Source organism: Mus caroli, unplaced genomic scaffold, assembly GCF_978045245.1.
Source record: "Mus caroli unplaced genomic scaffold, Mus_caroli_1 scaffold_6, whole genome shotgun sequence".
NCBI lineage: Eukaryota > Metazoa > Chordata > Mammalia > Rodentia > Muridae > Mus > Mus caroli.
The window spans coordinates 96,798,422-96,820,632 of NW_028227261.1; the positions used below are offsets into that span (position 1 = coordinate 96,798,422).

A 22,211-nucleotide genomic window follows, 5' to 3' on the forward strand; every position below is an offset into this window, starting at 1 on the left:
CCACAGGGTGGCTGGTCTTCCGTGCTTCTGTAACCTCTGAGAGCTGGCGATGAAACACAGACCTTATGGATGTCAGCCATTGCTCTATTACAGAGCTAGCTATACTCCTGGCTTCTTCTGAGCCTCTTAACCATCATTACTTTCTACACTGCAAAGGCTGAACATTGTATAATGACCTAGAAAAAAAAAACCTCCTGGTGCCCCAAAAATAGCATAAGGTGGAGTAGGGGTCAGGGAAAGAATTATAGCCATTCATTTTCAGACTTTAAAAAAAAAGATCGTCTTCCCACTTTCTTTGTGTAACTCCTCGAGAACAAAAGGACAATTTTCATGCTTGACAGCGGGCCAGATGGGGTCTCCTTTCAGAGCTTTGGGTCTATAGGAAATCTCCCAGGATTACAAGGAAACCCAGATACACGCTTGGGCAGCTAGAGGGAGGGCCAGCCCACCTCTGTTTCAAGGCCTGTCACTAGTGAAAAGATAAGCCGATGAAGTTCAAAACAAGCCAGTCCTCAGAGCAGCCAGCACGGAGCTCACAGCTAGGAAGATTCTGCAAACTAAGGCAGCCAGTGTCTTCTTGGACTGGAATCCTCAATGAATAGAGTTCCACCCTGGGTCATGTGATTTGGACAACTTCCTCACAGCATCCCTTATGACATGGTTTTTAGAGAGGTCTCCATGGGGATTTTCTTGGCTTTTGGAGTATCCTTCTGTTCTTAGGTGAAAGTCACAGGCAGAAGAAAGCCATGATCTTGCACTGACATTTAGCACAAGATGGAAACAGACCAGTAGCCAGATGACTAGAGGTTCATGATTTCTGTCTCAAATTTGTTACTCTCTGATTTTGCTCCCCCCATCCCCAACCCTGCTCTCTCTCCCCTTCTCATTTTTTTTTTTCTTTTTTTTTTTGGTTTTTCGAGACAGGGTTTCTCTGTGTAGTCCTGGCTGTCCTGGAACTCACTCTGTAGACCAGGCTGGCCTCGAACTCAGAAATCCGCCTGCCTCTGCCTCCCAAGTGCTGGGATTAAAGGCGTGCGCCACCACGCCCGGCCTCCCCTTCTCATTTTACAAATCAGATAAATGCTCACACACCGGGAGAGGGACTATAATGGTTAGCAGTGAGAATAAATATTCACACAAACCAGTAAAAGACATCTAAGGGATGTGGCCACACCGGCAATATCACCAACGTAAAATGTAAAATGACATCCTAACCTAGATGTAGACCATGAAGGCTGGCAGCAAGAACTACACAAATATTCTGTCTGGGTTCACAGGGAAACTACTCACAACAGCCAAAGGCTATTTATTACAAAACCACGCCCATTGACTGGTGACTGGGAAATTAAATGTAGCCCATAATCAAACATTATTTGATTATGAAAAGGAATGAAATCCTGACACTTCCTACAATTCAAAGGAATCTTGAAATCAGTATGATGTATGAAAAAAAAAAACAAATATTTTTTCTCACCCCATTTCTCTCCTTTTCTGTGTGCAGTATATGTGTGATGGGAAGCCGGAAGCTGACATAGAATGTCTCCCTTGGTCATATTCCATCCTATTTCAAGGTCTGTCACCAAACCTGAAGCTCAGCACATTGGCTAGACCTCCTGACCCACATGCCCCAGCGATCCTATCTCTACCTCCCCGGTGCTGGGATTACTGGTGCTGCTTCGCCCTACTTTTCCATGGGTTACAGGGCTTGAACTCAGGTTTTCATGCCTTCATAGCAAGCATTTTACCAACTGAGTCATCTCCTCTCAGATGCCAGGTCCCCTCGTCATAGATAAGCACAGAACTGGCTTTCCTTATGTTGTATATAGGTCTAACGCAGGAAGTTTTGACATAACTGGTATTTGCCACATACCTCAGGCACCTACAAGTCCATTTCCCTATGAGAACTATTCTTTGAAACACTTTCTACCTCTGCCCGTAGCTAAGGAAGCTCACACCCCTTCATCTCTGGGAGGGAGCATGTGACTCAATGCTGGCCAATAAAAATATGCATCTTCCCCCATGTCCCACCCATTCCATTAGCCCCCCCCACACACACACACACAAAACAGGGTCTCATGCACCCTACTGTCCAGAAACTCTCTGCAGCTGAAGCTAGCCTCTATTCTCCTGCCTCTGCGCTCAGAGTTTACAAACCTGTGCCACCAATGCCCACATAAATGTCCCTTCGTAAACCAATATGTGTGCCAAGCCCACAATCCTTGCATCCAAGAGCATTTCAGAGCTTTTACAACCACACAAACCTCCTTATATTAAAAGTCCACATTGTACTTACATACAATAATAAATAAATCTTTGAAGAAAAAAAAAACAACAACAAACAACCAAAAGACAGGGCTTGGGAGATATTCAGCAGGTAAGAACCCTCATCATGCAAGCATGAGAGCCTGAGTTCAAAGCCGCAGTGCCCATGTAAAAGGCCTGTATGGAACACCAGCATAGGAGATGTGACAGACAGGTGCCTCTCAGGAGCATCTGGCCAGAAAGCCTAGCCAAGTCAGCAAGCTTTTGGTTCACTGAGAGAACATTTCCCAAAATCACGAGGCCAGAAACCATAGAAGATACCCAGTATCCTTCTCTGCACGTGCAGATACAGGTGTGTACCCTCCCCACACGTGCACTCTACAGGACACACATACACAGGATAAATAAGACACACATATGGGAGGATGTGGGACTGTTATATCTTAGTTTTTCTGCTTGCAAGTGAAAATGAATAAATCCTAAACAAGGGGTTTTGTTTTGTTTTGTTTGCTTTAAACAAACCCATTTCATATATATATACAAGCACACCCTCCCCCGTACACACGTACACCCCTTCCATAACCTCAAGAGAACCACCTGGGATTAGAGAAGCAGGAAACCAGCGCACACAGCTTCCTAAATAGACCTAAGTAATTTCCAAAGAGTTCTGAAAGTGTGGTCCTGATTCTGTGTTTGTCTGTTTTTAACCCACATGAGCTGGAAGAAGCCAACGTGAGCAGATGGTACCCCCTTCACTTTACAAGACTTTCTCTCCCCAGGCAGGTTAGAATCCTCCGGACTCTCTGACCCAGGCCGAGAGACACCCAGATACATAAACGACCCCCCTGCCCCAAACCTCCACAAGGCAGAGTACTTGGCCAGAAGAGGGCCTGCGATGAGATGCAAAGAATTTGTTTCAAGCAATAGAAAAAGGAGGTGCCCCTTGCCTTTGCTCGTGCCTCCTCCACAGCCAGCACATTCAGGATCATGCTACACAACTGGCGTAGACTTCACAGCGCACTGTGAGCCTGGCTTCCTAGCAGTTCGCCTGAGATTGTTACGAGTTGGTTTAAAATCATCATACACTCAATCATCTGCTTAAAACCCCCAGAGAACTGCCTCCCGGAAACAAAGCAAAGTGCTGTGTAAGTAAAGGTAGGGGAGGGCCTGGGTAATAAGCAGGGAGAAAGGAGACATTGGCAGTCTCTCGGCTCCTCACTCTGGCTTTCTTAAAGAAACAGTGTCCACAGGAACACAGCACGGTTAGATCGGGAAGTGTCAGGGAGGGGGGCTTTTCCTTTCTAGGTGACTCAGTGCTTTGAGTTCATCAACACAAGGTCCTTAGAGAAGGCTGTTGGGTGTAGCTCCACACAGCTGGGAATCCCAGGCCTTGGAAGGGAGGATCGAGTTCAAGGCTACCCGAGGACACATAAGGAGGTGGACACACAGGATCAGAAGTCCAAGATCTTCCTCTGCTACAGAGCGACTTCAAGGTCAGCCTGGGTTACTACGCGAGACAAGGTCTCACATGAACTGGAGAGAGAGAGAGAGAGAGAGAGAGAGAGAGAGAGAGAGAGAGAGAGAGAGAGAGAATAAATAGGATAAAAGAGAAATGTGGGTCAGAAGATGGCTCAGTGGGTAGAGGAGCTTGCCGCCAATCCTGGTGACCTGAGTTGGATCCCTGGAGCCCACATGGTAGAAATAAACAATGAGCTCCCTACAAGCTGTCCTCTAACCTCCACATTGGTGACCTAGCATTTGAGGGCGCTCCAGCACATACATACAAAATAAATAAATAAACCAATGTAATTAAAAGTAGAAATGAGCCTCCTCGTTTGAGGTGTGCCAGATATGCACTCTCAAAAGACAACTCCACCACGAAGGTGATCCCGCGACCTTCCAACCTACCGAGAAGAGGGAGAACAGCATCCAGGTAGCGATCATGACCTGCCGCTCCCGCTGTGACACCTAACCTTGAGAATCAGCTGCTCGGGAAAGCTTCACCCGGCTTTCCTTCTCTTTCTCCGATCTCACATCAGATGTGAGGACACAGCCAGCAGCCAGGTCACAGTGCTCAGGTGAAGCAGGAGCAGCTTGTACCTCGCACCTGCGCGCTTGTATTGGACAGACACAGCCCTGAGAGACACGGAGTGCAACGTGAACCCGCCCAGCTTCTCCGATTCAAAGGTTACAGCTTGGAACCATGTTGGAACCTTCAAGGGCGAATGAAACGGGAGTCGACTGTATTTATTTTTACACACCTCTCATGATCACCTTACACTTATCAGCTTGATTATGATTTAACAAATAAGTGGGCTATCTGTTGAATTTAAATGATTTTAAAGTCCCAGGTAAGGAAGGCTTCTCTTGTGTTCATATTAAGTCACACACGGCTCTGGCTTGTTTTATAATGGCAGAAAGTGACCTTTAAGGCTTCTTGTAAAGCCGTTGAGCTGACTCTCCACAATAAGGAAAGGACATTGGATACTGTGTTTACAGTAAAGAGAAGTAACCATTGCTTCCAACAAAGGCACCTTTACAAAGACGGAGAAAACCTGTTCCCAAGAGGTGAGGCCGGGATACAGAAAAGACAGGGCCACTGGAGGAAATCAATAGCAAACTGAAGGACGGATACTCCTGTCACCAATCCTAGCCCCCAGTTCCAGTCGAGAGCCTATCCTGCTGTGAACTACACTGAAGAGATTTTTATTTTCCATTGCACACTTTCTTTTCTTCTTCTTCTTCTTCTTCTTCTTCTTCTTCTTCTTCTTCTTCTTCTTCTTCTTCTTCTTCTTCTTCTTTTCTTTAAACAGAGTTGATGCTTAAACTTACAGTGGCATGGCTTCAAGTTATTTTTTCTTTCTTTTCTTTCTTTGTGGTTGTTTGTTTTGGGGTTTGTTGTTTGTTTGAGACAAGAGCTCAATGTACAGTGCAACTTAGCCTTGGACAATCCTCCTGCCTCAGCCTACAGAGTGCGGCGATTGCAGGCATGCACCACCATGTCCTGAGCTTGGAACTGAATGGCCATACATTGCAATCTTGGCCCTCAGCCCATTGTGCTGCTGGGTTGGTGACCTTAGGAAGGCTGCTCTTACAGTGTAAGAAATTACTGGGGACATACATTTGAATCCTGATGCCCATCGGTCTCGTTTTGTTTTCTGCCACTGTGAGGTGAACAGGTCTCATCTGCCACATATTGCCACCATGATGTCACCACTGTCCTAAGCAGGCCCTAGTCCAAAGCTTCTGAAACTGTGACCTCGAGAAACCTTTCCTTCTTTTAAGGGGACAGATTCGGGTACTTTGTCCCAGCAATGGAGAGCTGACTAACATCTCCCTTGAGGTGGTTATAGCCACGCCATCTGTTTGAAACAGCTATCTTCTCTCAGTTGGTTTTACTACCATGTGTTGTATCATCTTTAAGTCATTTCCATCCCACTGTTAAAAACACAGCCAGGCACATCAAGTCTTGGCTTCAGCACCATTTTCTTTTTCTTTTTTTTTAAAAAAAAAATTATTAGGTATTTTTCTCATTTACATTTCCAATGCTATCCCAAAAGTCCCCCATATGCTCCCCCTCACTCCCCTACCCACCCACTCCCACTTCTTGGCCCTGGCGTTCCCCTGTACTGGGGCATATAAAGTTTGCAAGTCCAATGGGCCTCTCTTTCCAGTGATGGCCGACCAGGCCATCTTCTGATTCATATGCAGCTAGAGACAAGAGCTCCAGGGCACTGGTTAGTTCATAATGTTCCATCTATAGGATTGCAGACACCTTTAGCTCCTTGGGTACTTTCTCTAGCTCCTCCATTGGGAGCCCTGTGATCCATCCAATAGCTGACTGTGAGCATCCACTTCTGTGTCTGCCAGGCACTGGTCTAGCCCCACAAGAGACAGCTATATAAGGGTCCGTTCAGCAAAATCTTACTGGCATATGCAATAGTGTCTGCGTTTGGAAGCTGATTATGGGATGGATCCCCGGATATGGCAGTCTCTAGATGGTCCGTCCTTTTGTCTCAGCTCCAAACTTTGTCTCTGTAACTCCTTCCATGGGTGTTTTGTTCCCAATTCTAAGAAGGGGCAAAGTGTCCACACTGTGGTATTCGTTCTTCTTGTGTTTCATGTGTTTCGCAAAAAAAATTGTATCTTGTATCTTGGATATTCTAAGTTTCTGGGCTAATATCCACTTATCAGTGAGTGCATATCATGTGAGTTCTTTTGTGATTGGGTTACCTCACTCAGGATGATGCCCTCCAGGTCCATCCATTTGCCTAGGAATTTCATAAATTCATTCTTTTTAATAGCTGAGTAGTACTCCATTGTGTAAATGTACCACATTTTCTGTATCCATTCCTCTGTTGAGGGGCATCTGGCTTCTTTCCAGCTTCTGGCTATTATAAATAAGGCTGCTATGAACATAGTGGAGCATGTGTCTTTCTTACCAGTTGGAACATTTTCTGGATATATGCCCAGAAGAGGTATTGAGGGATCCTCCGGTAGTACTATGTCCAATTTTCTGAGGAACGGCCAGACTGATTTCCAGAGTGGTTGTACAAGCTTGCAATCCCACCAACAATGGAGGAGTGTTCCTCTTTCTCCACATCCTCGCCAGCATCTGCTGTCACCTGAATTTTTGATCTTTGCGATTCTGACTGGTGTGAGATGGAATCTCAGGGTTGTTTTGATTTGCATTTCCCTGATGATTAAGGATGCTGAACATTTTTTCAGGTGCTTCTCAGCCATTCGGTATTCCTCAGGTGAGAATTCTTTGTTCAGTTCTGAACCCCAGTTTTGAATGGGGTTATTTGATTTTCTGGAGTCCACCTTGTTGAGTTCTTTATATATTGGATATTAGTCCTTTATCTGATTTAGGATAGGTAAAGATCCTTTCCCAATCTGTTGGTGGTCTTTTTGTCTTATTGACGGTTTCTTTTGCCTTACAGAAGCTTTGCAATTTTATGAGGTCCCATTTGTCAATTCTCGCTCTTACAGCACAAGCCATTGCTGTTCTATTCAGGAACTTTTCCCCTGTGCCCATATCTTCAAGGCTTTTCTCCACTTTCTCCTCTATAAGTTTCACTGTCTCTGGTTTTATGTGGAGTTCCTTGATCCACTTAGATTTGACCTTAGTACAAGGAGATAGGAATGGATCAATTGGCATTCTTCTACATGATAACCACCAGTTGTGCCAGCACCATTTGTTCAAAATGCTGTCTTTTTTCCACTGGATGGTTTTAGCTCCCTTGTCAAAGATCAAGTGATCATAGGTGTGTGGGTTCATTTCTGGGTCTTCTATTCTATTCCATTGGTCTACTTGTCTGGCTCTATACCAGTACCATGAAGTTTTTTTTATCACAATTGCTCTGTAGTACAGCTTTAAGTCAGGCATGGTGATTCCACCAGAGGTTCTATTATCCTTGAGAAGAGTTTTTGCTATCCTAGGTTTTTTGTTATTCCAGATGAATTTGCAGATTGCTCTATCTAATTCGTTGAAGAAATGAGTTGGAATTTTGATGGGGATTCCATTGAATCTGTAGATTGGTTTTGGCAAGATAGCCATCTTTACAATGTTGATCCTGCCAATCCATGAGCATGGGAGATCTTTCCATCTTCTAAGATCTTCTTTAATTTCTTTCTTCAGAGACTTGAAGTTCTCATCATACAAATCTTTCACTTCCTTAGTTAGAGTCACGCCAAGGTATTTTATATTATTTGTGACTATTGAGAAGGGTGTTGTTTCCCTAATTTCTTTCTCAGCCTGTTTATTCTTTGTGTAGAGAAAGGCCATTGACTTGTTTGAGTTAATTTTATATCCAGCTACTTCACCAAAGCTGTTTATCAGGTTTAGGATTTCTCTGGTGGAATTTTTAGGGTCACTTACATATACTATCATATCTTCTGGAAAAAGTGATATTTTGACTTCTTCCTTTCCAATTTGTATCCCCTTGATCTCCTTTTGTTGTCGAATTGCTCTGGCTAGGACTTCAAGTACTATGTTGAATAGGTAGGGAGAAAGTGGGCAGCCTTGTCTAGTCCCTAATTTTAGTGGGATTGCTTCCAGCTTCTCACCATTTACTTTGGTGTTGGCTACTGGTTTACTGTAGATTGCTTTTATCATGTTTAGGTATGGGCCTTGAATTCCTGATCTTTCCAAGACTTTTATCATGAATGGGTGTTGGATCTTGTCAAATGCTTTTTCTGAGTCTAAGGAGATGATCATGTGGTTTTTGTCTTTGAGTTTGTTTATATAATGGATTACGTTGATGGATTTCTGTATATTAAACCATCTCTGCATCCCTGGAATAAAACCTACTTGGTCAGGATGGATGATTGTTTTGATGTGTTCTTGGATTCGGTTAGCGAAAATTTTATTGAGGGTTTTTGCATCGATATTCATAAGGGAAATTGGTCTGAATTCTCTATCTTTGTTGGATCTTTCTGTGGTTTAGGTATCAGAGTAACTGTGGCTTCATAGAATGAATTGGGTAGAGTACCTTCTGCTTCTATTTTGTGGAATAGTTTGTGCAGAACTGGAATTAGATCTTCTTTGATGGTCTGATAGAACTCTGCACTAAACCCATCTGGTCCTGGGCTTTTTTTGGTTGGGAGACTATTAATGACTGCTTCTATTTCTTTAGAGGATATGGGACTGTTTAGATCATTAACCTGATCCTGATTTAACTTTGGTACCTGGTATCTGTCTAGAAATTTGTCCATTTCATCCAGGTTTTCCAGTTTTGTTGAGTATAGCCTTTTGTAGAAAGATCTGATGGTGTTTTGGATTTCTTCAGGATCTGTTGCATGTCTCCCTTTTCATTTCTGATTTTGTTAATTAGGATGCTGTCCCTGTGCCCTCTAGTGAGTCTAGCTAAGGGTTTATCTATCTTGTTGATTTTCTCAAAGAACCAGCTCCTTGTTTGGTTGATTCTTTGAATTTTCTTGTTTCCACTTGGTTGATTTCGCCCCTGAGTTTGATTATTTCCTGCTGTCTACTCCTCTTGGGTGAATTTGCTTCCTTTTGTTCTAGAGCTTTTAGGTGTGTTGTCAAGCTGCTAGTGTGTGCTCTCTCTAGTTTCTTTTTGGAGGCACTCAGAGTTATGAGTTTCCCTCTTAGAAATGCTTTCATTGCATCCCATAAGTTTGGGTATGTTGTGGCTTCATTTTCATTAAACTCTAAAAAAGTCTTTAATTTCTTTCTTTATTCCTTCCTTGACCAAGATATCATTGAGAAGAGTGAATTTCCACGTGAATGTTGGCTTTCTATTATTTATGTTGTTATTGAAGATCAGCCTTAGTCCATGGTGATCTGATAGGATGCATGGGACAATTTCAATATTTTTGTATCTGTTGAGGCCTGTTTTGTGACCAATTATGTGGTCAGTTTTGGAGAAGGTACCATGAGGTGCTGAAAGAAGGTATATCCTTTTGTTTTAGGATAAAATGTTCTGTAGATATCTGTTAGATCCATTTGTTTCATAACTTCTGTTAGTTTCACTGTGTCCCTGTTTAGTTTCTTTTTTTTAATTTTTTTATTACGTATTTTCCTCAATTACATTTCCAATGCTATCCCAAAAGTCCCCCATACCCTCCCCCCCCCACTTCCCTACCCACCCATTCCCATTTTTTTGGCCCTGGCGTTCCCCTGTACTGGGGCATATAAAGTTTGCATGTCCAATGGGCCTCTCTTTCCACTGATGGCCGACTAGGCCATCTTTTGATACATATGCAGCTAGAGTCAAGAGCTCCAGGGTACTGGTTATTTCATAATGTTGTTCCACCTATAGGGTTGCAGATCCCTTTAGTTCCTTGGGTACTTTCTCTAGTTCCTCCATTGGGAGCCCTGTGATCCATCCAATAGCTGACTGTGAGCATCCACTTATGTGTTTGCTAGGCCCCGGCATAGTTTCACAAGAGACAGCTATATCTGGGTCCTTTCAGCAAAATCTTGCTAGTGTATACAATGGTGTCAGCGTTTGGAAGCTGATTATGAGATGGATCCCTGGATATGGCAGTCTCTAGATGGTCCATCCTTTTGTCTCAGCTCCAAACTTTGTCTCTGTAATTCCTTCCATGGGTGTTTTGTTCCCAATTCTAAGAAGGGGCATAGTGTCCACACTTTGGTCTCCATTCTTCTTGAGTTTCATGCATTTTGCAAATTGTATCTTATATCTTGGCCCTGTTTAGTTTCTGTTTCCACAATCTGTCCATGAAAGTGGGGTGTTGAAGTCTCCCACTATTATTTCCAATGTGTGCTTTGAGCTTTACTAAAGTTTCTTTAATGAATGTGGCTGCCCTTGAATTTGGAGCATAGATATTCAGAATTGAGAGTTCCTCTTGGAGGATTTTACCTTTGATGAGTATGAAGTGTCCCTCCTTGTCTTTTTTGATAACTTTGGGTTGGAAGTCAATTTTATTCGATATTAGAATGGCTACTCCAGCTTGTTTCTTCAGACCATTTGCTTGGAAAATTGTTTTCCGGCCTTTCACTCTGAGGTAGCGTCTGTCTTTTTCCCTGAGATGGGTTTCCTGTAAGCAGCAAAATGTTGGGTCCTGTTTATGTAGCCAGTCTGTTAGTCTATGTTTTTTTATTGGGGAATTGAGTCCATTGATATTAAGAGATATTCAGGAAAAGTAATTGTTGCTTCCTATTTTTTTGTTGTTGTTGTTGTTAGAGTTGGCATTCTGTTCTTGTGGCTGTCTTCTTTTTGGTTTGTTGAAGGATTACTTTCTTGCTTTTTCTAGGGCGTGGTTTCTGTCCTTGTTTTTTTTTTTTCTGATATTATCCTTTGAAGGGCTGGATTCTGGTTATAGTAGCCTGGGCTGGCATTTGTGTTCTCTTAGTGTCTGTATAACATCTGTCTAGGATCTTCTGGCTTTCATAGTCTCTGGTGAAAAGTCTGATGTAATTCTGATAGGCCTGCCTTTATATGTTACTTGACCCTTTTCCCTTACTACTTTTAATATTCTATCTTTATTTAGTGCATTTGTTGTTCTGATTATTATGTGTCAGGAGGAATTTCTTTTCTGGTCCAGTCTATTTGGAGTTCTGTAGGCTTCTTGTATGTTCATGGGCATCTCTTTCTTTAGGTTTGGGAAGTTTTCTTCTATTATTTTGTTGAAGATATTTGCTGGTCCTTTAAGTTGAAAATCTTCATTCTCATCTACTCCTATTATCCATAGGTTTGGTCTTCTCATTGTGTCTGGATTTCCTGGATGTTTTGAGTTAGGATCTTTTTGCATTTTGTATTTTCTTTGATTGTTGTGCCCATGTTCTCTATGGAATCTTCTGCTCCTGAGATTCTCTCTTCCATATTCTGTTGCTGATGCTCAAATCTATGGTTCCAGATTTCTTTCCTAGGGTTTCTATCTCCAGCGTTGCCTCACTTTGGGTTTTCTTTATTGTGTCTACTTCCCTTTTTAGGTCTAGTATGGTTTTGTCCATTTCCAACACCTGTTTGGACGTGTTTTCCTGTTTTTCTTTAAGGACTTCTACCTGTTTGGTTGTGTTTTCTTGTTTTCCTTTAAGGACTTGTAACTCTTTATCAGTGTTCTCCTGTATTTCTTTAAGTGAGTTATTAAAGTCCTTCTTGATGTCCTCTACCATCATCATGAGATATGCTTTTAAATACGGGTCTAGCTTTTTGGGTGTGTTGGGGTGCCCAGGACTGGGTGAGGTGGGAATGCTATGTTTTGATGATGGTGAGTGGTCTTGGTTTCTGTTAGTAAGATTCTTACGTTTGCCTTTCGTCATCTGGTATTATCTGGAGTTAGTTGTTATAGTTGTCTCTGGTTAGAGCTTGTTCCTCTCATGATTCTGTTAGCCTCTATCAGCAAACCTGGGAGACTAGCTCTCTCCTGAGTTTCAGTGGTCAGAACACTCTCTGCAGGCAAGCTCTCCTCTTGCAGGGAAGGTGCCCAGATATCTGGCGTTCGAACCTGCCTCCTGGCAGAAGTTGTGTTCCACTCACCAGAGGTCCTAAGATCGCGTTGAGAGTCCTTTATGGACCTTGGGGGTGTCTCCCGACTCCGCACCCAAGGTGACCCAGTGCTGGTGCCGACCGGAAGGGCCCATTTTCAACAGGTAAAATACAAAAGGCAGGAACAGGCAGATCTCTGTGAGTTCAAGGCCAGCCTGGTTTACATAGTGTGTTCCAGAATAGCCAGGGTTACACAGTGAAACACTGAGTCGGTAGTGGCACATGCCTTTAATCCTAGCACTTGGAAGGCAGAAGCAGGAGGATATTTGTGAGTTTCCAGGACAGCCAGGGCCACGTGGAGAAACCATGTCTCCAAAAACAACAACGAGGGTGGGAGGCAGGGCAACAGTGGCACATTTCTTTAATCTCAGAATTTGGGAGGCAGAGGTGGGTAGATCTGTGAGTTTGAGGCCAGCCCGGTCTATAGAGCTCCAGGACAGTCAGTGCTAAATGGAGAAATCAACAACAACCGAAAAGAAAAGAAAACAGAAGAGAATAACAGAATAGAAAAATAGAATAGAAAGAAGAAAAGAAAAAGAAGAAAAGGCAGGGTTCAGGATTTGGATACACAGCCCAACTGTCCTTGATCTTCCCTCACGTGTGCTAGGAAGGTCACAACTGAGCTCAGTACCTAGGTGCAATGACCTCTGCACTCTTTATATATAAAGCACTGGAAAGCATGAACAGTCCTATCTACTGTACTCTTCTGAAGGAAATACCATGTAAAGACAGACAGTACATCTCTTCTGAATTGCATGATTTGTGATACACCAGTAGCCAGACATTAGCTATTGTAAAGGCATTTACATTATAGAAATTGATCCCACCATGGTCCTCCAGCTCTTGTGGGAAGTCACTAGTTCCCGGGAGGGGCAGACTCAGCAACATTAGGCTGGGACATTGGTTCTGAGACTCTTAACAAGGGGTTTGCGCAGTCCCTATGAGAGCCCCCAAAGGGACTCTTTACCCAGTAGGGAGAGGTCATCGAAGGCTTCCTCCAGGGAGGCTGAACAAACTGTACAGTGAGGGAAGGACAGGGGTTCCTATGCGGGAAAGATTTACTGGAGCAGTGGTGGTAAGGGACATGGTGGGGTATGAGAGGCTTCTATGAGACACAAGAAGAGTAATAGGAAGACACTGGGGCCAAGAAGATGCATTTGCCTACAGCTGAGAGGTCAGAGCAATGGGTGAAGTGTGTGTGTATATGTGTGTGTGTGTGTGTGTGTGTGGTGTGTGTGTGTGTGTGTGGTGGTGTGGTGTGTGTGTGTGTGTGGTATGTAAAATCCTAGAATCCACAGCCCTTGAATGCCAAGGATTTGAGGTTTGGTTCTCAGGGACTAACACCCGAGACAAATAAACATACGATGTAGGACAGGGGTGGAAAATGCTGCCTGTGTTCAGATGCCAAACGGTGTCAATGAGGTTCAGACTGATGTGCCTGCCAAAGGCTGCAGGAAGGCTGCAGGCTGATGCAGTCATATCATGTAAACCAACGCTATGTGCTAATGACTGTATGTAGGAACTAGAACAAGGAATGCCGTGTTGGTTCTCTATAGCTTTGCAAGGCGCTGTTTATGTGCATCTGGTCAACCACACTTCAGATACTCAGCAAGAAAACAGTGCTTGCTCCATGCTGGACACTCACAGACAGCTCTTCCATAATGAAGAGTAAGTCTTACACAACTCTAACCCTTTGTCATTTTCTCTTATGGCATTTATTACTTCCTAAATTATTATTATTATTATTATTATTATTAACTCATACTATTATTAGTAGTATAGTCTTGCTATCCTGACCGTACTAGTAGAGCAGAGTCACAGAGATCCGCCTGCCTCTGTCTTCCAAGTTCTGGGATTAAAGATGTGTACCACCTCACCCGGCTTATTTTTAATATTTTTAACTGTGTGTTTGACGTGTGTGGGTGTGTGCATGAGTGCAGGTACCTGCAGAAACCATACAAGGGCATCAGGTCCCCTGCAGCTGTGGTTATAGGCACTTGTAAGCTATCTGACATAGGTGCTGGGAATCAAACCCAGGCCCTCTGGAATTGTGGCAAGTGCTCTTAAACACTGAACCATGTCTCAACCTCCTACTCCTCTCTAAATATAATGTCTGGATAATATTACTTTTTCATTTTATCAGTTTAGACACTATCGACTGGCTTTCCCCTTTGGCCTCTCATGTATATTTGCCTAAGAGCTTGTGATTCGTTATTTTTACATGTTTCTATGGTCACAAGCGTGCACATTTTGTTCTGCTTACCTAAGCAGTACTATATACAGCAGTACAGTTTTTAGTGTCATATTTCCTGGTTTGTTTGTTTCTTTCAACACCCACAGTCCTCCCTTGTTGAGTTTTCCAGTTATTTATTAACCATTTCAGAACTCCAGAGTCATGCAACCTTTCAGAAGGATTTTTTTTTCCCAAGACAAGGTTTCTTTGTGTGTAGCCTTGGCTATTCTGGAACGCAATCTATAGATCAGGCTGGCCTCAAATGCAATGGTCCACCTGCCTCTGTCCCCTCAGTGCTGGGATTGAAGGTGTGCAGCACCAGACTTTTTGGATGGTTTGTGCATCAGAAAATGTATCTTGTCTTCTTTGTTACAGAGGACCTCGTCACGTCACTGGATCGTTCCCTGAGGAGTACCCCCGATTTTCTGCACATCCGCCTGCTGCTTTCTTCCTTCACATGTTCACCTTGCTGGAACACATCCTCCAGGTCCTCGCTCTACATTTCTCACGATCTCTGTCATTCTAATGGCTGCCTTTGTTAAGTTATATAGGCACAGACTTAGTGGATTTATCGAAAGCATCCGGTCCCTCACGTCCATCACTCCTTCTACAATTCTTCCCGGCGCCAATCTTTCAGGTTGTTTTTGGTAACGATTTTATACTTTTTGCAGTTACTCAGTTGTTGGCATTAATTATTGACTGTATTGAGGAATCAGTCATTTTTTCCTATGTATGCCTTGACTGCATGAGAGCAACCTTCCCAACATAACAACAAGGAAACTTAACAAAGAGCAAACTCTTCAGGGAGACCACAGTACCTCCCACTGAGTGACATAGTAAATTGTAATAAGTTTTCTTTCCTGATGGTCCTCCTGTTTTCTCCCGAATGAGTAACAGTTATTTCCTCAGCTTCAGTTTTGCTCTCCAGTGTTGAGAGATCACAACCAGGGCTCCCTCACATCCCAATTCCAAGTGCTCCACCTTTGAGCCGTATGTACCCCTAACCTTTCAGTAGTACTTTATATAGCTCTTTATTTTATTTTATCCTAGCATCTGTTGCTGTGGTAAGTACCTTAACAGATACTGACATAAGGGAGGAAAGAGTTTCCTTGGCTTTCAATCCAGGTTATAGTCCATCCTTGCAGAGAAATCGAGGCAGGAACTCAAGCAGCCAGTCACAATATGTCCACAGTGAGAAATGGAGAGACTGGGTCGGGGCCTTGCTTCTCTGATTGATACTTGGCTAGCTTTCTCTTAAATTAGACAGTGCAGGACCCTGGCTATAAAAATGGTGCCAACCACATTCAGGGTCTTCCTATATCAATTAACAACCAAGACCCACTCCAATAGACTGTCCCAGATAATTCCTCATTAAGATTTCCTTCCCAAATCGAGGTTTGGTGGTGCACACCTTTAATCACCACTCAGAAGGCAGATCTCTGAGTTCAAGGCCAGGGTGATCTACAAAGCAAGTTCTAGGACAGTCAGAGCTATTACACACAAAAACCCTGCTTGGGAGGATATGGTGGGGAGGAGGGGGTTGGGAGAGAGGGGAGGACCAACTTCCCAGCCAGGGAGAAAAGTAGATAGTGAATACAAGGGCAGAATGGTCTGCATAGCAAGTTCCAGGCCAGCCAGGGCTACATACTGAGAAGACCCTTCATGGGCGGATCTAGGTTGTATCACGACTAACAGCACACTAACTTAACCTCCAAATTTCTTCTCGTGACAGCGAGCTGTCTTGGGTACTTGGCCAATCCACCTGATGAACAAAACCACCACACAAAGCTGTGGCACTGTTAGGAAGTACAGCTGTTGCTCTGGGGTTCCCCACCATCAGCATCTAGACATTTCCGGTCTCTTTCAAGGCTGGGTCTCCTACTTCCTGTATCACTAGCTATTTTTCTTCCTAGTTTGTTTCCTCTCCAGCTACAGTCATTTCCTGAATACTTTCCCAATTCTGCCTTCACCTTCATCAAGAGTCTGACTGGATAGAAAATTGTAGCTTTAAAATAAAATGTTAGAAGACAGAAGGCAGACAGAGAGGTAAAACACACACACACACACACACACACAAGAAACTCCCCAGTCCTCAGCTGTCAGCTGGGAAGGCGGGGAACCAGCCAGTGCCTGGCAAACAGTGCAAACTACTCAGGAGGGTTTTGGCTTTCTCTCCATTCTGACTGGGTCTTCTCATATCCCTTCAACCTTTTGCCTCAAATTTTGCGACATTCCCTCCCTTCCTGTTCTGCCAGTAGTTGTAAATTTAGGCAAAAAAAAAAAAAAAGGGAGGGGAGGGGAGGGGAGGGGAGGGGAGGGGAGGGGAGGGGAGGGGAGGGGAGGGGAGGGGAGGGGAGGGGAGGGGAGGAGAGGGGAGATGTTATATAGTTCACTGTAAAGATCAGTGGATCAGTGAGTGTGGCAATAGCTAAGGAAAAAGTGTCTGGGTAAGAGATTCCAGGTACTAAACTGGATGGGAGCTCACTGACAGGAAACAGGAGCCTTCCTGCCTCCTGGGCTGGGTTACCACAGTCAAATGAGGCCTTGTCTGTGCACAGGAAGGGTGGGTGCTCAGAAAGGGGCCAGACTGTAGCCCTGGGTGTTCTGAGGAAGGGTCACGTTCAGAGAGTATCAGAACTCTGGGCCCTGCCGCAGAAGACAGTAGAGGCTGTGTGCTCTATTTTAAGAATGTCATCCACTTAGGACAACATACTCCAAAAAGAGAAATACATGATTAGAGGCAACGGGCAGGGCAAGCCGCAGTGTTGGGCCCGCCCTTGCCTTTCCAAAAATTCTTTTAACAATGTGAGTTTTAAAAGTATAAACACTCTGGTGTGAGGTGTGAATTTAGGAGACAGTTTCTTCCTAAGGAAACTATCTTGGCTTTTATCGCTTTTCAGAGTGGAAAACCTTAAAATAATTTGAGTATACACACACACACACACACACACACACACACACCAGCCCACATGCTCATTTTCTAGAAGGTTCTGGAAAATTAAAGCAATGAAGAACCACTTTCTCCTATTTCCTAAAAAGTTCAATAAGCCAGCGGCCAGGAGGCAGAGGCAGGTGGATCTCTGAGGTCAAAGCCAACATGGCCTACAGAGCAAGTTCCAGGATAGCCAGTGCTACACAGAGAAACTCTGTTTCAAAAAAAAAAAGTGCAATATTGTTTCTGTAACTCCCCCCAGGACTCAGCAGGTGGTAGCAGCTGCTTCCCCCCTCCACCCACCTGCTTCCTCTGAGGAGTTCAGCTTCAGCTTCTGCTAATGAAGAAATTAACAAGGGCAAGAACATTTGCAGAGGAGGAATCAGAAGCTGCCCAGAGTGACAGCTGTGGTGGTGACTGTCCGCTGTCAACCTGATGGGATGCAGAATCACCATGCAAACAAACCACCAAGCATATCTGTGTGGAAGCTTTTAGACAGAGGTAATGGAGGAGGGAAAACCCACTACAAATGCAAGCAGAGCCATTGCATGGACTGGGGTCCGGAACTGAATACAAATAGAGAAAAGGCCGATCACTAGCAGTTGGCTCTGCTGCTTGACCTAGGAGAGGAAAGTGCTGCTGTTGACACTGTGCCTCCCACCCTCCCAGGTCACCCCCACTCCCCTGCAGTCATCCCTGTCACTCCCCTGCACCCCCACAACTCCCCTGCAGTTACCCTCACCACTCCCCTGCAGTCATCCCCACCACTTCCCTGTTGTTCTCCTTATCCAGAGCAGTTAATTACAGCATATGAGCATCTTCTACAGAATAAGTCACATGGAGGAAGATGAAAATTGATAGGATGAATGGCTCCCCGCCCCCTCCATCTTTATTTCCCACGCCCTTAGTAAAATGGAACACGTTGATGTACACATCTCCCCTGCCCGTTGGCACCACCCACATAAGTCTCCTTATGAGGTGTGGTCTTCAAATAGCAAGTGTGTAGGGTGCTGATATCTGACACAGGGGTCCCCAGAACAGGCTCATTCAAAGGCCAGCATGGCTGTTGGATGGATGCTCACAAAACTGAATGTGACAAGCTGAAAACAGAGTCAGTTGTGTGATGGGAGTCCCATCGCCACCACCACCACCACCACTACTGCGCGCACACACACAAACACACACACACCACTCAGCAACAGGAACAGACAGTGGTAAATGTACAATAAGACTCTCAGAAAACAACTGCATAGCTGGGGATAGCACAAGGGAAGGGAGCCTCCTTAGCATGTTTGATCCTTAGCACCATATAAATAGAGTGTGGTGACACATGCCTATAATTCCAGCAGGAGGATAAGAAATCCAAAGAGAAGCCAGGCAGTGGTGGCACAGGCCTTTAATCCCAGCACCTGGGAGTCAGAGGCAGGCGGATTTCTGAGTTTGAGGCCAGCCTGGTTTACAGAGTCCAGGACATCACATCCAGGGCTACACAGAGAACCCTGACTTGAAAACACCAGAGAGAAAAAGAGAGAGAGAGAGAGAGAGAGAGAGAGAGAGAGAGAGAGAGAGAGAGAGAAAGAAATTCAAAGAGAGTTTGAGGGCAGCCTGGGCTAAAAGAAAAACCCAGAAGTTGGGATTACCTAATAGTTTACATTTTAATTTCTTTTAGGTTTTCTAGGTTTGTGTGTGGGGAGTGTATGTGTGTGTGTGAGTGTGTGTGTGTGTGTGTGTGTGTATGTGTGTGTGTGGTATGTGTGTGTGGTGTGTATGTGTGTGTGAGTGTGTGTGTGAGTGTGTGTGTGTGTATGTATGTGTGGTATGTGTGTGTATGTGTGTGTGGTATGTGTGTGTATGTGGTGTGTATGTGTGTGTGGGTGTGTGTATGTGGGTGGGAGTGTGGGGTGTGGTATGTGTATTTGGGGGTGGGGGTGTGTGTTGCTGGATCTCACGTCAATCTACTAGGCTCATGTTCCACTACTGAGCTACCTCCTCAGCCCCTAATGCTCTAGTCTGAAGATTAAACCTCATGCTGCCCGTCCATCAGAAAGTGACATTTGCTCCCTTCCGGCTGAATTGTTGAGCACGTTATAAAGCACTATATTAGGATCTGCAAGTAGGAAGTACCTTTTGGCAGGCTAATGTAGAATAATTACTGAAGGCGACAGAACTGATTTTGAAAACAGGTGAGGTCATACTGTTCAGGCAATGTTTCAAAAGAGTTATGAATGTTTCCTAAAATCAGTGGTCATGTGCACTTGCTATTGCTGAACACTTTTGTAAACAAGATACAGCTAAATGCATTTTGGCCAAGGGGTTAGGAGGCCACCACTGCCCAGAGGAATGTTCTTGAAGCAAACACTGCATGCACACCCACGTGCTGATTCTTGTCTACACTGTACAGGGTGGTAGCTGACCTTTGGAAGAATAAATATACCTTCGGCCATTTTTTTTTAATGATCCAAGCTAACACTGGCACAAAGATAGAAGTGAGAGGCATTTGAGATGTCTTCCTAATTAAAAGAAAAGCTGTCCACATCTGCAGAGAGAGTTTAATTGAAAATTATCCCCTGTGCATGAGAACAAAATAAAACTACAAATGGGAAGTTGAGAATACTTAAAAATAATTTTTCATCTACTATTGAGAATACAAACTCTTTCCCAAGCTATTTTCAATGTTATTGCAAAAATAACATTAAAGAAAAAAATTTTAATTTAAATTCCTGGCTGGGCGTAATGGTTTATGCCTTTACTCCCTGGCAACGCCCAACCTCTCAGAATTTAAATTCTTAAATAACTGACGAGCACAGGGTGGAATGTCTGTAATTCCAACACTTGGGAGGCTGAGTCAGGAAGATAATCTTCAATTCCAGAGCAGTCTGAAGTACTAATTTACCAAGGGTCAAGTGTTTCCTAGCATGTGTGAGTCCCTAGGGCTGATGTCTAGTACCTGATATCCAAGGTGTGGTGCTGTGTGTCTGTCATCCCAGCTCTCTGTCTCAGAGGTGAAAGCCAAAGGAAGGGAAGTTTAAGGTCATTCTCAGCCCACAACTGCCTGGACTACAAGAGAGTCTATCTAAAAAAATACACAGGGGGTCTGGGTGTGGTGGCACATGCCTTTAATCCCAGCATTTGGGAGGCAGAGGCAGGTGCATTTCTGTGAAGCCAGCCTGGTCTACCCAGCAAGTTCCAGGACAGCCAAGGTTACAACAAACAAGAACTAGAAAGACGGCTCAGCAGAAAGTGCTAACAGCTCTCACAGATGACATGGGTTCAGTCCCCAACACCCATACCAGGTGGCTCCCAACCATCTGTATCTCCAGTTTTGGGGACCCAACAACCTTTGGCCTCCGTGGGTACCTGCATGCACACACATGTAATTCGTAAATGTGTGTAGCTGTATAGCATGCATATAAATAAAATAATAAATCTTTTTAAAAATGAGTTCCTTTCACTAATCATTTTTTAAATAGAAGCACTCTTAACTTTAGGATGATTCTTCATAGGAAAAAGAGGCATTTAGACGTTCTCGTGTTTTCTGTACATAGTAACCAAGGCCACATAACAGGCCTAAGCTGCTCGCTGCTCTGTGAGGACCAAGGTTGATAACCACAGCCTAGCATTTGAGCCCAGCCGAGTGGCCGCCTCAGCTCTACTGAGATATAGCCAAACGTGCTCATCTGTTCACTGTCTAGGGGTAAAGCTGTGCCCAACAGCGAAGCTAAGCCATCTACAGACAACCATTGACAACAGAACCCAATAACCACAGCCTGGCTTTCTGCAGGAGCAGCACCAGAAGCCTGTTCGAATCCAGCCTTAATAGGAGGAAGAGGGCAGGGTTGGCTCAACCCTGGCCCAAGAAGTTTTGGACTTCCGATACGAGGAGTTATGAAACAGGAAGCCAGTATCATGAAAGGAAGACCCCACCCCAAGTGTCAGAGACCCGGGGCTCAAGGTACAGCGCAGCTTGGCAGGCTGTTTGCTCACAGACTCTCTGGGGATCCGTACCTGTCAAGGGCGGGTACTGATGGGTGTGGCACTCAGCAGAAAGAAAATGCACGTGGCTACAGAAAGAACGCAGCCTCCTGGACAGCCCAGAACCCTGTCACTGAGTGTACAGTCTCTGAGTGCCAAGATCAGTCCTTTCTGTGGGTCCCTCCATCCCATCTGGACACCTACTGAGGAAGAGAGGTGTCATGGTGATCCCCCCTTCACAGATAAAAGAAGGAAGGCTCAGAGAGGTTAAGGGCTTTACCCTCTACCACACAGCAGTGACCAGTTAAGCTGAGTTTCAAACTCGAGACTGTCAGACTCCAAACTTCCACCATTAACTAACAAGAGTCCGGAGTCTCTGAGCTCTTATTCGGTGCATGATTGGCTACCAACGTTGTCCATTTCTATGAAAAAAGAAAATGAGTGGAATTATCCTGAGTCAAATGGCTGGGCCTGAGCGTGGCACTGAGGCGGTAGGTAGTCTGTGAGACTATAGCCTCCCTCCTATGCTACAGGTTATGAATGGCCCCGAAAGTACACAGTGAAACTCTATGCAGGGAGATGAAAGGGAGCCGTTAAGCAGCAACACAGCCATTGTACCTCGAGACACAAGGATCGATTTCACATAAATAAATAACCCAGGAAGCGTGGCTTGAAGTAGGGCATGATGGCACAGACTTCTAATTCCAGAAGTTAAGAGGCAGGGGGATTGCTGTGAATTTGAAGCTGGTTTGGGATATATAACAAAATTCTTTTTCAGTAAAGTAAATAGTTGGGACTGGAGAGACGGCTCAGTGGCTAAGAACAATTGCTGCGC

At 44.4% G+C, this 22,211-nt stretch overlaps 1 protein-coding gene across 8 annotated transcripts in view; it reads right to left on the reverse strand.

Moving 5' to 3' along the window:
* The window catches only part of Palm2akap2 (PALM2 and AKAP2 fusion), a 460,662-nt gene that overhangs the window by 63,134 nt on the left and 375,317 nt on the right, over positions 1 to 22,211 (reverse strand). The window contains exon 1 of one of the 8 annotated variants that reach the window (XM_085839268.1): positions 4,171 to 4,382. The exons of the other annotated variants lie outside the window; for them this stretch is intronic. Within the exon in view, the coding sequence (XP_085695394.1) occupies positions 4,171 to 4,206 (36 nt within the window). The 5' untranslated portion in view covers positions 4,207 to 4,382. Of the gene's footprint in view, positions 1 to 4,170; positions 4,383 to 22,211 lie in introns of those variants that run through there. 8 annotated transcript variants of the gene reach the window in all.